Below are 14,991 nucleotides of genomic sequence, written 5' to 3'. Positions count from 1 at the left end.
TTGGTTAAAGTGCAACGTATTATGTATTGCATGGTTCTCATCCCTTCATGGTTCATCTGAAGGATCTTCTTTTTCTAAGCGTGTCTTAAATATTGGCATTTCTCAAAGTTTTTGTACTTTTGGTTCTTTTCTTGCTTTATTATATAGACTGTACTAAATGAATAATACTTATTTTTTATTTTATTAAACAAAGACAATAAAACCACCAGTTGGAGCTCCTCAGCATCTTAAGATAATCAATGTTACTTCCGTGTGTGAATCCCTACATTTTCAGGCAAAAAAAACTCCAAAAAGCAGGCAAATGGAAACCAAAGGAAGGCAGAAGTGATAATATTAACAACAAACACTGTGGAATGTAAGTTTAAAATCACTAAACAGAATAAGGAAGGATATCATACAATGATAAAAGACACTTATTATGGAGGCACTGTTTTGTGTACACACAAATTTAAATATATAAGGTAAAAATTATTAGAAATACATGAAGAACTTGAGAAAAATACATAATAAATAATAATCCTGAGTGTGTGCACACACACATACACACACAATGTTTATTTTCTTCAGAGCAACCAAAAAAGAAAAACATGACAAAAAAAACTAAAGAATTTTACAGGCTACATTCTGTCATAATCTAATGAAATCAGAACTTGTTAATAAAAAACTGAGCATGAAAATCTTAACTATAAGTTTAAAAATATGATCCTTTGCCAAAGAGGAAATACATAGTTTGATAACTATCAAAAGCTAAACTCAGAGGAAAATTTCTTCACTGTAAAAAAGAGAAATTAATAAGAATTAGTTTTTATCTTAAGAAATCTATGTAAAATTATAAAAAAACAAATTAGATAAAATTTATAAAGATAAAAGCTCAGATTAAGAAAATTGCAAACAAAAAAATAAATGCAAAACTTATTTCTTTGTAAAGTCCAATAAAAGAGGATCCTCTGACTAAGCAGAAAAGAGTGTAAAAGTATAACAACATGAAGATTAAGAGGGCTGACACAACCACAGGTGTAGGCGAGACTAAAATAAAAGCAAATACTTTATGCAAGAGTTTGGCAACAACATATTTGAAAATTGGGAGTAAATTGATGATTTCCAAGCAAAATATAAACAAAATTCATCCAAGAGACATGTATGGACCAAATACCACATCAGGTGTTTTTTTTTTTTTTTTAGTGTGATGTTATTTATTTATTTATTTACTTATTTATTTTTTTAAAGATTTTATTTATTATTTATTTTTTTAAATTTTATTTTATTATGTTATGTTAGTCACCATAGAATACATCATTAGTTTTTGATGCAGTGATCCACGATTCATTGTTCGCGCATAACACCCAGTGCCCCGTGCAGAACGTGCCCTCCTGAATACCCATCACCGGGCTAACCCCTCCCCCCTCCCCCCTCCCCCCTCCCCCCTCCCCTCTAGAACCCTCAGTCTGTTTCTCAGAGTCCACAGTCTCTCCTGGTTCGTCTCCCCCTCCGATTCCCGCCCCCCCTTCATTTTTCCCTTCCTTCTCCTGATGTCCTCTATGCTCTTCCTCATGTTCCACAAATAAGTGAAACCATGTGATAATTGTCTTTCTCTGCTTGACTTACTTCACTGAGCATCATCTCCTCCAGTCCCATCCACACATAAGTTTTTAAAAAGGAATTATAGAAACACCTCATCTGAGATGGTAGTACTGGAGGTGGTATAGTGAAAAGCAGATGCGTCTGAGACATGTTTTGAAGGTAGAGTTGATAGCACCTGCTATTAGAGGTGAGGGAAAGAGGATTAGGGATGGTGCTTAAATTTTTGGTTTGAGCTACTACATGGATGGTAATGTCACATATCGTGATGGGAAAGATTGAAGGAAAAACAGTTTGAGTTGGTAAGTTGAATTAAGCATTCTCTTTTGACATGTTATATTTCAGATATGTATGAGACATCTAAGAGGTAGGTAAGCATAGGAGTCTGGATTTTAGAGCTGGAGCTAAAAGCCTTAAGGGCTTGATCACTTCATCTTGGTAGAGAATAAAGAGGATAATGGTAGGTCCAGAACTGAACTTTGAAACATCCTAATATTGTAGGGATTGAACAGAAAAGGTTAAAGTGTCAAGAATTGAGGAAAACAAAGCACAAACAATGAATCAGGAGTAAGTGTAACTCTGGATCTTTAATAACACTGGAAGCTAGAATACAGTACTTCAATCTGTTAAAAATTCTTAGTGGAATTTATTTTCAGTCTAGAATTTTGTACTCGGACAAGCTCTCAACCAAATGCAAGAGTTAAATAGACATTTTCAAAATTCAAAAAAATCTAAAAAAATTACCTACCGTGCACCTTTGCTCAGGAAGCTCCTACAGGGTATGCTCTAAGAAAAGAGAGAAGTAAAACTAAGAGAGAGAAGCACATGGGGTTCAGGGAAAAAGAGAGCCCTACTGCAGTGAGAGGTGGGGAGCATTCCTGATACAGCAACGATGGAAATTCCAGGGTGACATTTGTACAATTGGCCTAGAGAGATTGGAACAGAAGGATATAGAACTCCAAGAGAGATGTCTCCAGGAAAAGAATCCTTCAACTTGAGATAGTTATTATTTCCACTAGACCATAAGCTCCATGAAGGTAGGTATTTTCATCCGTTTTATGTATTTTAAGCACCAAGAATAGTGCCTGGCACCTAGTAGATGTTTAATGGATATTTGTTGAATGAATGCAATGAATCCACATTTCCCATGTGAGAAAACTGAGATATGGAGATTCTGTAACTTGCCCAACCTTATACAGTTATTAAGTGCCTGACGTGGGATTTGAACCTAGGCAATCTTGCTCTAGAGTCAGGGCCATTAACCTCCTTAGTGGTCTCATATATACATAAACTAGATGTGGGGGGCCCTGGGGGGCTCGGTGGTTAAGCGTCAGCCTTAGACTTGGGTCATGATCTCCAGGTCCTGGGATTGAGCCCCACGTTGGGCTCCCAGCTCAGCGGGGAGCCTGCTTCTCCCTCTCCCTCTGCTCTCCCCCTACCTGTGCGCTCTCTGTCTCTGTTTCTGCATCTCTCTCAAATGAATAAATAAAATCTTTTTTTAAAAAATAAAGATGTAGATGTGGAAAGGTCGGAGGGGAAGTAGGATATGGTGTAAGTGATAGATCTTCCAAAGAAAATCAATAATGTCTAAAACTTATAAGTTAAGATACAGTAGTATAGGCATATTTTTATTAGGATTATGGAATTAAATACCATAAAGAAAAGAGTGGCTACCTTTTGGAAGGGGAATTGGTGACTGATGCTTCTGGTTTTGGATCTGTTAGCATTAAGACTTTTTAAACTCTGTATCATGTAGATAAAACTTAAATTTATCTAAGTCAAATGACAAATATGGAATAAATAGGAGCTTTTAGAGACAAGAACCATAAGAGTTTGTTTCCTTTTCATTCTATTTATTCTCATATGATATATTTTCTATCTAGTATTATTTATTCTCCTAAATAACTTTAATTCTATGAAGTGGATAGGTAAGGCATTGTTTATCCCCATTTTACAAGTAAAGGAAGAAGTTACTTAATCAAGGTTACACAGCTAGTGAATAGCCTCGTGGGGCTCAGAATGTAATACTTCTGCCTCTTACCCTAGTGCCCCTTGACCTACTACCATGAGGGTATACTAGTTTTTTTCTCCAGATACACTATTAAGATAGTTTAGAATAAAAGATATTCACTCAAGTCCCTTTATTTATGGGAAACTGCTACTATTGAATTCTTTCTATTAACTCTCAAACTTTATTAGTGGGAAATTTAAACTTGGCATTATCTAGCAAAAACCAGTAGAAACTTTTAGTTTTGAAATGATAACTTAATTTCATATACAAAACAGCCAATGGTCTTTTTTTTTGGCGTTGTTTTGTGATTCCTTCCTATTATCTCTTATCTGTTGAGAAGCATGAACATTGTCTCAAGGGCTATATCCTGACTTTATGTTAAAATGGTAGATGTGTCATTCTCCAAAATGGGCTGATTTATATATCCCATCTTAGATCAGACATGAAGTGGCCTCAGCCTTCAGAGATGGAAATTGCTGATGGAATGAAGTGGCAGTTGAATACCTACACCTGCACATCAACCCTCTGGAAACATATTTCTATTCCTTCTGTTCCCCACATGGTAATGTTTATTAGGTATTATTACCTAGAATGCTAGAATGGGAGCAGTAGATCAAAAGAAAGAGATTTGAGAGCTAGAACTGACAGGAGTTGCTAATAGATTGGAAGTTGAAATATGGGTCCCCAATAAATTATCTGCAATTCTAAAATTAAAAAAGCTCCAGAAAACAAGGGTTTTTGTTTGGTTAAGTTTGCAGCAAACTCTTTTGGCTGCAAAACTTTACCTGAACTCGGATGAGGCTGTAGTTATTATTTATCTAACTGTAAATATTCACACATGAATTTTGCATTTGTGTTTTGCTACAGAGATATTAATGTGTTTGATTAACAGGGTGCTATTCCAGCCCCCCCTGGGGTGTTACTAATATATTCTTTGTGTTCTCTCTAAATTATTTTTCCAAAATACAAAACATTTTGAATTCCAAAATACATTTGGCCCCAAGGGCTTAAGGATGTGGACCTGTGCTATTTGTATATGATTTTGCTTTAAAACTTCATTGGTCCAATGATATAACAAACTGCATATTATCTATTGAGTACATGTAGTGACTTTTTTTCCTAATATGCAGCTAAGGTGCGTTCTAGGAATAAGAATTTTGAGAGGATTTGGGAAACAGGAGTAAGTAATTTCAAAATGTACTGAGGAAAGGTGTGGCTGTGCTGCTTCATAGTGGACACAGATGACTAAGAACCTAGAAAGGTTCTTAGCAAGGAAATTTTTGGGTTTGGAATAAATAGGAAGAAGTGTAGAAACAACCTAACAGTTGGGGTCAAATTACGTTAGAAAAGCTATTAATATTATTCCCTTATTTTCCTTTAAATGGCTGCAAGATCTGGTGATTTCCATTCTTTCATTCTTGATATTGGTGATTTGTGTCTTCTGTTTTTGGCAATCTTGCTACAGAGTTATCAATTTTGTTGAACATATCAAAGAACCAACTTTTAGTTTTATTGAATTTTCTCTATTGGTTTTCTGTTTTTAATTGTATTGATTTCTGCTTTTATCTTTGTTATTTCCCTCCTTCTGCTTGATTTGAGCTTATTTTGCTCTTCTCCTAGTTTCTGAAGAAAGAAGTTTGGATAATGGATTTGATACTTTTCTAATATATTGTTTAATGGTATAAAACTCCCACTAAGTCCCTGCTTTAGATGTTTTATTTCCATCTTTGTCCAGTTCAGTGTATTTTTAATTTCTTTTTGACTCAGAGATTATTTAGAGGTATGTTGTTTAATTTCTAAGCATTGGAAGTTTTTTTGTTATGATTTTATTATTGACTTCTGATTTAATTCTTCTATGGTCAGAGAAAGTATGTTGTATGCTTTAAGTTCTTTTAAATTTGTTAAATTTGATTTATAACCCAGGGTATGGTCTATTTTGGCGAACATTCTGTGAACACCTAAAAACACATGTATTCTGCTGTTGTTGGGTGGAATGTTCCATAAATGTCAATTAGGTCCTGATGTGTTTATATTTAGGGCTACCATTTTGTTATTTTCTGGTTTTTTCCCTCTGTTCATCGTCATTGTTGTTCCTCTGTCTCTTCTTTCTTGCCTTCTTTTGGATTCTTTGAATATATTTTGGAATAGTATTTCATTTTAATTTCTATGTTGTGATTTGGACTATATCTCTCTGTATGGTTTTTTAGTGTGTGCTCTAGCATGTACAACATACATACTTTTCATAGTCCATTTAGAATAAAAATCTTACTATTTCAATTGGAGTGTAAAAGCATTAGCACCATACAGGTCCCCTTACCTTCCTCCTTTTATGTTACATTGAAAAGACCAATCAGACAATCTTACACTTTTTGCAGAACTCAAGAATGGGAGAATAGCCTGTTATATCTACTGAGATACTTACCATCTCTGTTGCTCTTCCTTCATTTCTGATATTCCAAATCTCCTTCTAGTATCATTTCCTTTCTACCTGAAGAACATCCATTAGCAATTCTGGCTATGAATTCTCTTATTTTTCCTTCATTTGAGAATGGCTTCATTTCACCTTTAATCCTAAAGCAATTTTTAAAAATTTTTTATTGTTATGTTAATCACCATACATTACATCATTAGTTTTTGATGTAGTGTTACAATCTTAAAGCAATTTTTACTGGATACAGAATTCTGGAGTGACAGTTCTTTTCTTTTAGCAGTTGAAAGATGGGCTACTTTATTCTGGCTTCATGGTTTCTGGTGAAAAATCCTTATTCTGCCTTCATGGTTTCTGGTGAAAAATCCTGTCATCTGAATCATTTGTTCCCCTATAGATATTGCATAGTTTTTCTGTGGCTGCTTTCAAGATATTTTTCTTTGTCTTTCATTTTCAGAAGTTTGAATATGATGGCATGGATTTGGGGAGTTTATTCTGTTCAGGTTTGTACAGCTTCTTGAATCTGCATTTTTATATCTTTTGCCAAACTTGGGAAGTTTTCTGCCCTTAATGCTTCAAATGTTTTTTTTTCAGCACTATAGTCATTCTCTTTCCCTTCTGTGACTCTAATGACACAAATATTAGACCTTTAGATTGTTGTCCCACCGGTCCCTGAGGCTCTTTTTGTTTCTTTTAAGTCTTTTTTTTCCCTGTTCTCCAGAATAAATAATTCTATTGGTCTGTCTTCAAGTTCAGTGAATCTTTCCTCTGTCATCTGCATTCTGATATTGGGTCCTTCAATTGTGTATTTTTATCTCAGTTATTGCAGTTTTTAGTTCTGAAACTTCCATTTGTCTTTTCCTATATTTTCTGTTTCTTTGCTGATGCTTTCTATTTTAACTCTTATTTCAGGAGTGTTCACGATTACTCATGCAAGCATTTTATAATAGCCACTTGAAAGTCTTTGTCAGATAATTTCACCATCTGTGTCATCTCATCACTGGTGTATGTTGATTACCTTTTTGTCATGCAAGTTGAGATTTTTATGGCTCTTCATGGGTCAACTAATTTTGGATTGCATCCTGGACATTCCTGATTATTACTTTGTTGGATTGCGTCCTGGACATTTTTGACTATTACTTTGTCTCTGGGCCTTATTAAATTTTATGGAGAATGTTGGTATTTGTGTTTTAGCAGGGATTTGACCTGGGTAGGTTTAAGCTGCACATTCTGCCTCCTTCTCTGGCCTGTGGTTCCAACCAGTGTCAGCGCAGTTTTTGCAGCCTTTGTGCTGCTATTCGGGCCTGTCCTGCATGTGTGCCACCCGATGGTCAGCCTGGGGCCTGGGTGTTGGCCTCTCCCCTGTAATCATTCTTCAGTATGTTCATCAAGATCAGATCTACCATTGTGTTTTCATTTTCATTTGTTTCCACGTAATTTTTGATTTATTCTTTGATTTCTTCTTTGACCTATTCATTGTTTAATAGCATGCTATTTAACTTCCATGTATTTGTGGGCTTTCCATATTTTTTTCTATGGTTAATTTCTAGTTTCATAGTGCTGTGGTCAGAAAAGATGTATGGTATGCCTTCTATCTTTTTGAATTTGTTGAGACCTGTTTCGTGAACTAACATGTCATCTATTCTGGAGAATGCTCCATGTGTGCTTGAAAAGAATGTGTATTCTGTTTTAGGATGGAATGTTCTCAATATATCTATTAAACCCATCAGTTCCAGTATGTTATTCAAAGCCATTGTTTCCTTGTTGATTTTTTGTTTGGATAATCTATCCATTGATGTAAGTGGGATGTCATGGTTCCCTACTATTATTTGTATTACTATTGGTTAATTCCTCTATGTTTGTTATTAACTGTTTTATGTATTTGGGGGTGCTCCCATGTTGGGTGCATAAATATTTACAATTTGGTATATCTTCTTATTGGATCATCCTCTTTATGATTATATAGTGTCCTCCTTTGTCTTTTGTTAGTCTTTTATTTTTTTAAAGATTTTATTTATTTAATTTGTCAGAGAGAGAGAGAGCACAAGCAGGGGAAGTGGCAGGCAGAAAGAGAAGCAGGCTCCCCGCTGAGCAAGGAGTCCAATGTGGGACTTGATCCCAAGACCCTGGGATCATGACCTCACCCGAAGGCAGATGCTTAACTGACTGAGCCACACAAGCATCCCTGTTGTTTATTTTTTTAAAAGATTTTATTTATTTGTTTGAGAGAGAGCAGGGGGTAGGAGTCGAGGGAGAGGGAGAAGCAGATTCCCCGCTGAGCAGGGAGCCCGACAAGGGGCACGATCCCAGGACCCTGAGATCATGACCTGAGCTGAAGGCAGACACTTAACTGACTAAGCCACCCAGGCGCCCCTACAGTCTTTGTTTTAAAGTCGATTTTGTATGATATAAATATTGCTACCCTGGCTTTCTTTTGACATCCATCTCCTGAGGCAAGGGAAATAAAAGCAAAGGTAAACTATTGGGACTACATTAAAATAAAAAGCTTCTGCACAGCAAAGGAAACAATCAACAAAACTAATAGGCAACCCATGGAATGGGAGAAGATATCTGCAAGTGACATATCCAATAAAGGGTTAATATCCAAAATCTATAAAGAACTTATCAAACTTAACACCCCAAAGATAAATAATCCAATTTAAAAATGGCCAGAAGACACGAACAGCCATTTCTCTATGAAGACATACAGATGGGCACTTGGGTGGCTCAGCTGGTTAAGCGTCTGCCTTCAGCTCAGGTCATGATCGCAGGGTCCTGGGATCGAGTCCCACATTGGGCTCCTTGCTCAGCAGAGAGCCTGCTTCTCCCTCTCCCTCTGCTGCTCCCCCTGCTTGTGCAATCTCTCTCTCTTTCTCTCTCTGACAAATAAAATAAAATCTTAAAAGAAAGACATACAGATGGCCAACAGACACATGAAAAGATGCTCAGCATCACTCATCATCTGGGAGATGTAAATCAAACCCACAATGAGATATCCCCTCATAGCTGTCCGAATGGCTAAAAGCAACAACACAGGAAACAGCAGATGTTGGTGAGGATGGGGAGAAAAGGGGAACCTCTTGCACTGTTGGTGGGAATGCAAACTGGTGTAGCCACTCTGAAAAATAGTAGGGAGGGTCCTCAAAAGTTCAAAATAGAACTACCTTATCATCCAGCAATCACTACTGGGTACTTACCCAAAGGACACAGAAACCCTAATGCAAAGAGATACATGCATCCAAAAGTTTACTGCAGTATTGTTGACAGCAGCATTATTGACAGCATGGAAACAGCCCAAGTGTCCATCGATACATGAATGGATGAAGAAGATGTGGCATATATTTATAGTGGAATATTACTCAGCTATAAAAAGAATGAAGTCTTCCCATTTGCAATGACATGGATGGAGCTCGAGAGTATTCTAATTGAAAACCTAACCCTCAGCCAAACCCTAACTCTAACCCCTAACTGTTAACCACTAACCCCTAATCCTAAGCCCTCACCCTGATCATAACCCTCTACCTAAATTCATCCCTCTGTAGAGGTCTCTGAACTGCAGGACAGTAGGCCCATACCCTTATCCCAGCCCTAACCCTAATGCTTATCCTTATGCCAACTCTACACCAAGTCCGACTCCAAGATCTGAGGAAAGAAAATATTTGGTGTATATATACAATGGTGTGTTACTCAGGCATGAAGAACAAGGAAATCTTGCCATGTGTAATGACATGGATAGAGGTAGAGAGTATTCTTCTTTTTTTTTCTTCTAATTGAAAACCCAATCCTAAGCCAGACCCTAAACTTTACCCCTAACCACTAACTGCTAACGCCTAACCTTAACCCGTCAATCTGACTATTACACTTGCCCTAAATTTATCCCTCTGTAGAGGTCTCTGAACTACAGAACAATAAGCTCATACTATCACCCTGGCCATAACCCTAACCCTTACCCCTATTCCAGCCCTACACTGAACCCTACTCTAAGATCTGAGGAAAGAAAAGATTTGGTAGATTTGGTGTGTATGCACACACACACACACACACACACACATACACACACACACACACACACACACACACGGATATTACTCAGCCACAAAAAAGAATGAGATCTTGCCATTTGCAATGACAAGGATAGAGCTAGTATAATGCTAAGTGAACTAAGTCAGAGAAAAACAAATACCCTATGATTTCACGCATATGTGGAATTTAAGAAACAAAACAAATTGAGCAAAAGGAAGAAAAGAGAGGGAGGCAAACCAAGAAACAGACTCTTAACTATGGAGAAGACCCTGATGGGTACCAGGGGGGCGGTGGAGGGGGATGGGTGAACTAGGGGCGGGGATGAAGGAGGGCACTTGTGGTGATAAGCACCGTGTTGCGGGTGTTGTATGGAAGTGCTGGATCGCTATATTGTACACCTGAAACTAATATTACACTCTGTGTTAACTATACTGGAATTTGAATAAAAACTGAATTGAAAGAAAATCAAACCTACCCCTGCACAGGTGGAGGGAGGGGCACCATGAGCGCAGGAATTCACAAACAGCGTCCCTGTGTTTTTCTATCTCTGCTCTCTCTCCAGTATTTTCCTCTGGTCCAAAACCCTACTCACTTCTGTGATTGAGACAAGTCAGCGTTCCAAGTGGCGGTAGGACAGAGAGAATTAAAAAAAAAAAAAAAAATTGTCTCTCCGCTCATGGAGCCACAGCTCCACCTAATGGAGAAGAAAACTTCTCTCCTTGGAATATTGGCCACCTCTGTTGCCCTGATAGCACTGGGAGCCGGGGCGTGAGAGAATAGAGAAAAAGGAGGAAAGAGGAAAAACACTGGGGGACTTTCTGACTTTCTCTGAGCTTTCGAAGTTCTCTTTAGAGCTACTCAGGTCAGAGCTAGACTCATGGAATTTTCTCTCATCTGTACAATAGTGATCTCTTCCAGGTTTCAAGCTGCTTTCAGTCCAGTGTGGAGGATAATGGAAGGGAAAAAGGATAAATTACTGCCAGTTCAGTGGTACTTTTAATTCTGGTGATTTCCGTACTCTACTTGCTGATGTTTACTTTTCTATTTTCTGTCTCTATCAATTTGACTATTGTAGGTACCTCATTATAAGTGCAGTCACACATTATTTGTCCTCTTGTGTCTGGCTTATTTCACTCAGTGTAATGTCTTCAAGATTCATCCATGTTGTAGCATATCTCAGAATTTCATTCTTTTTTAAGTCAAAATAATTTTCCATTGTATATATTTATAACATTTTGTTAATCCGTGCATCCACTGATGGACATTTGGGTTGTTTCCATCTTTTGGTTATTGTGAATAATGCTGCTATGACCACTGGTGTACCAATATCTGTTTGAGTTTCTGCTTTCAGTTCTTCGGGTATATATCTGGAGGTAGAATTGCTGGATCATATCATAATTCTATGGTTAATTTTTTTAGGAATTGTCATACCATTTACTCCAGTGGCTAAAGCACTTTATATTTCTACCAGCAATGCATGAGGGTTCCAGCTTCCGAACACACTCACCAACACTTGTTTCCTGGATTAAAAAAAAATTATTATAGCCACTGCTAATGGGTGTGAATTCATATCTCATTGTGATTTTCATTTTCATTTCCCTAATGTTTAGTGACGTTGAGCATCTTTTCATGTGATTTTTTGCCTTTTGTGTATTTTCTTTGGAGAAATGTCTATTCAAAACCTTTGGCCATTTTTGAATTTGGTTATTTGTTTTGTTGTTGTTAAATTGTAGATGTTCTTATACATTTTGGATATTAATCCCCTATCAGATATATGATTAGGAAATATTTTCTCCCATTCTGTGGGTTGTCTTTTTACTCCCTTGATTGTGTCCTTAAATACACAAAATTTTTAGAGATTTCATGAAGTCCAATTTATCTGCTTTTTACTTTTGTTGCCTGGACTTTTGGTGTCACATTTAAGAATTCACTGCCAAATCCAATGGTATGAGTTACCACCTATGTTTTCCTCTAAGATTCTTCCAGTTTTCACTCTTAAGTTTAGCTCTTTGATCAATTTTGAGTTAATTTTTGTATATACTGTGAGGTAAAGGTCCAACTTTATTGTTTTGCATGTGACTATCCAGTTGTCCCTGTATCATCTGCCGAAGACTGTCCTTTTTCCATTGAATGGTCTATGGCACCCTTGTCAGAAATCAATTGACGAGATATGTGAGGGTTTTTTCTGTGCTCCTTCTTCTATTTCATTAGTTAATATGTCTGTCTAGTCCTAAATTTGTCATGTTCAAGGAAAGATCATTGTCCTGGCTAGAAATGGTTCCATATATTTGTTCTCAAAATTAAATATGTAGCAGAATTTTTTTCTGTCTCTTATAACATTTATTAAATACTAGTAGAAAATGTACTATACAGTAACTGACCCTTTTCTTTAAGGTACTGCCTCCAGTGGGCTATCCAGTGACTTCACAGCAAGTGCCTACGTATAGAACGGTAAGAACAAACCCTTTTAAGATACCAAGAGGAAGAGATGTGGGTAAAATTCCCCATGGTTTGCTCTAACAAAAAAAGCATGATATAGATCATTTAAAATGGAAGGTAATCCATCCACATCCTTCCCTCACAGTAGAAAAAGAATTAGCAGCCCTTTGAGAAATGATATAGCAAAGGCTTTGTGTGATGGATAAAGGGAATAGAGAAAGGAACCCTAGAAATGGGGAGGAGAAGGGATGTGTGGTAGTGGGATAGTTTAGAGAAAGCTGTTCTAGAATTAATAGATAATCCAAAATAGGAATAATCAATATGCACATAAAAGAGATTCAACTAAACCTTAGTTTACATTCATGAAGTCCAATTTATCTACTTTTTTTTTCTTTTGTTGCCTGGACTTTTGGTGTCATATTGAAGAATTCATTGCCAAATCCAGTGGTATGAAATTTACCCCCTATGTTTTCTTCTTTTTCTTTATTTTTAATGTCCAGCGTTTATAATACAAGGGCCAGAGCTTTCTTCTCAACTCAAGTTTATAAATTTTCATTGGCTTGTGAGGCCAATAGGGATACTTCTTCTTGTTTAATTTGGTTTCTGGAAAGACTTCATTCAGGTCCTCAGTGGTCATCTGATCAAATGGAATTATGTTCTTCATCTTCGCCAGCTCTTGTTCATATTCCTCAATCCTGGCCTTTGAGAAAGACAAAACCTCGGCACAACTGTTCACATCTTCTTTTTCTTCACCATCCACCTGAACAGTGTATTTATTCTCTGGCACAAGAAACTTCAGGGCATTAAAGTGCTTCTCAAAGACTCATCTACCAAACCAGCCTTCACCACATTGGCCTTGTCGTAAGCCCAGTCGATAGCAGGTGGTTTCTCAGGGAGAGTAGCCAACCTGGAGGTAAGTGTCTCATTCCAGGATTTCAGGGTGTTAGCAATGGCCTTCTGGTTTCGGGGTATGATCTCCCCAAAAGCTATCCAGTCACTAGTTTTTAGAGCAAGTTTTCGCCCAGCCATCTTGAGATCCTTCACCGACCGCGGCAGCCCACAGTTCAGAGCAGCAAGGAGCCCCTATGTTTTCTTCTAAGATCCTTATAGTTTTACCTCTTGAGTTTAGGCCTGGTTTGCTGCTGGTTTTCCTCCCTTTCTGCAGGGATTTTGTTGTTATTTCATTTTGTTTTGTTTGGGATCATTTCCCTTCTTTATTAAGCAGGTAAAAAAAGTGAAATTTAGTAAGCTGAATTTGTTCTTATTGTTCAAGACTTGCAATGGGAGAAATTGTTAATACAAGCAAAATATCTGGAATTTTTCTGATTTCAGACTTTTTATCCAAACTTTTTCTAGCTCATTTAATCTGTTATTTCTGTTCTGCCGATTTGGCAATGTTTTCATGATTTAAAATTTTTCTTTACTTACTTAACTGTTTGCAATCAGCAGTTCTTATAGCTTATAAGTTCTTATAGTTTTTATAGCCTCAATGCGTTTACATAAATTTCATGTGATATAATACAGTTAATGGAAACTCTGAAGTTCAGTCTACACAGCCTCACCACCAACTCACTCATGTTCTTGTTGGTGCTGTTAATTTGGAAAAATGTTAAAAATACAGGGAAGTACAGAAGATAATAGCCATCCATGCTTCAACACCCTGAATTACTAAGTGTTAATATTTTGTCATATGTTTTTTCAGATCATTTTTAATGAAATTTTACAAATAAAACCAAAATAATCTTGGCACACTCCTAGTGCTAGTCACCCTCCACCTCTCCAGAGACAATGACTGTGATGAATTTATGTATGGCCCTCCAGAACATTTCCATTCTTTACTGTGGAAAAATAAGTAGTATTGTTTTATATGATTTTTTAAAAAAACTGATTATAATCATTATCATTTCCTACTTATGTTTTTGGGATCTATATAGATTGGTACATATTAATTATAATGGCTCAGTGGCATTCTACATAGGAATACTACCATGTAGTAGTATATTTTATCCCTTTACTGAAAAATTCCTCCAAAGAATTCTCTTGAACCTGTTTTAGTAAGGACTCTGCCTGCCCCCATTGTTCTTATCTCAGTCATGAGTGACCTCCATATTATGATAACCAATGGCCCCTCCTCGGTCCACATCATGTCTTACCAATGGCATTTGATACAGCTGATCGCTCCCTCCTTGAATACTTTCTTTCACTTAACTTCTAGGACATCATACTCTCAGCCTTTTGTTCCTTCTCAGTTTCCTCTTTCCTGTCACTAAATATTGGACAGGATCAATCTCTGAGTACCTACTCTATCAACATTCATTCCCTTGGTGATTCCATCTACATCATGGCTTTAAATGTACATTTATATACTGATGACTCCCAAAGTTGTATCACCAGTCTAGAGCTCTTCCCTGCTACCAGTTTATATATCCAACTACCTAATTGAATGCATAATAGGCATCTCAAACAGTATGTGTCCAAAACTGAACCCTTGATCTCCTCAAAGCTGTTCTAC

At 36.9% G+C, this 14,991-nt stretch overlaps 1 protein-coding gene across 3 annotated transcripts in view; it reads left to right on the top strand.

The window, feature by feature from the left end:
• The window catches only part of LOC113930548 (clathrin coat assembly protein AP180-like), a 45,629-nt gene that overhangs the window by 18,916 nt on the left and 11,722 nt on the right, over positions 1-14,991 (top strand). For all 3 annotated transcript variants that reach the window (XM_035725573.1, XM_035725572.1, XM_035725571.1), the window contains 2 exons: positions 4,025-4,151; positions 12,435-12,491. In XM_035725573.1, coding sequence (XP_035581466.1) covers positions 4,025-4,151; positions 12,435-12,491 — 184 coding nt within the window. The remainder of the gene's footprint in view (positions 1-4,024; positions 4,152-12,434; positions 12,492-14,991) is intronic.

The sequence above is a fragment of the Zalophus californianus genome, chromosome X (assembly GCF_009762305.2).
Source record: "Zalophus californianus isolate mZalCal1 chromosome X, mZalCal1.pri.v2, whole genome shotgun sequence".
Classification (NCBI taxonomy): Eukaryota; Metazoa; Chordata; class Mammalia; order Carnivora; family Otariidae; genus Zalophus; species Zalophus californianus.
This window is presented reverse-complemented; position numbering and strand designations above follow the sequence as displayed.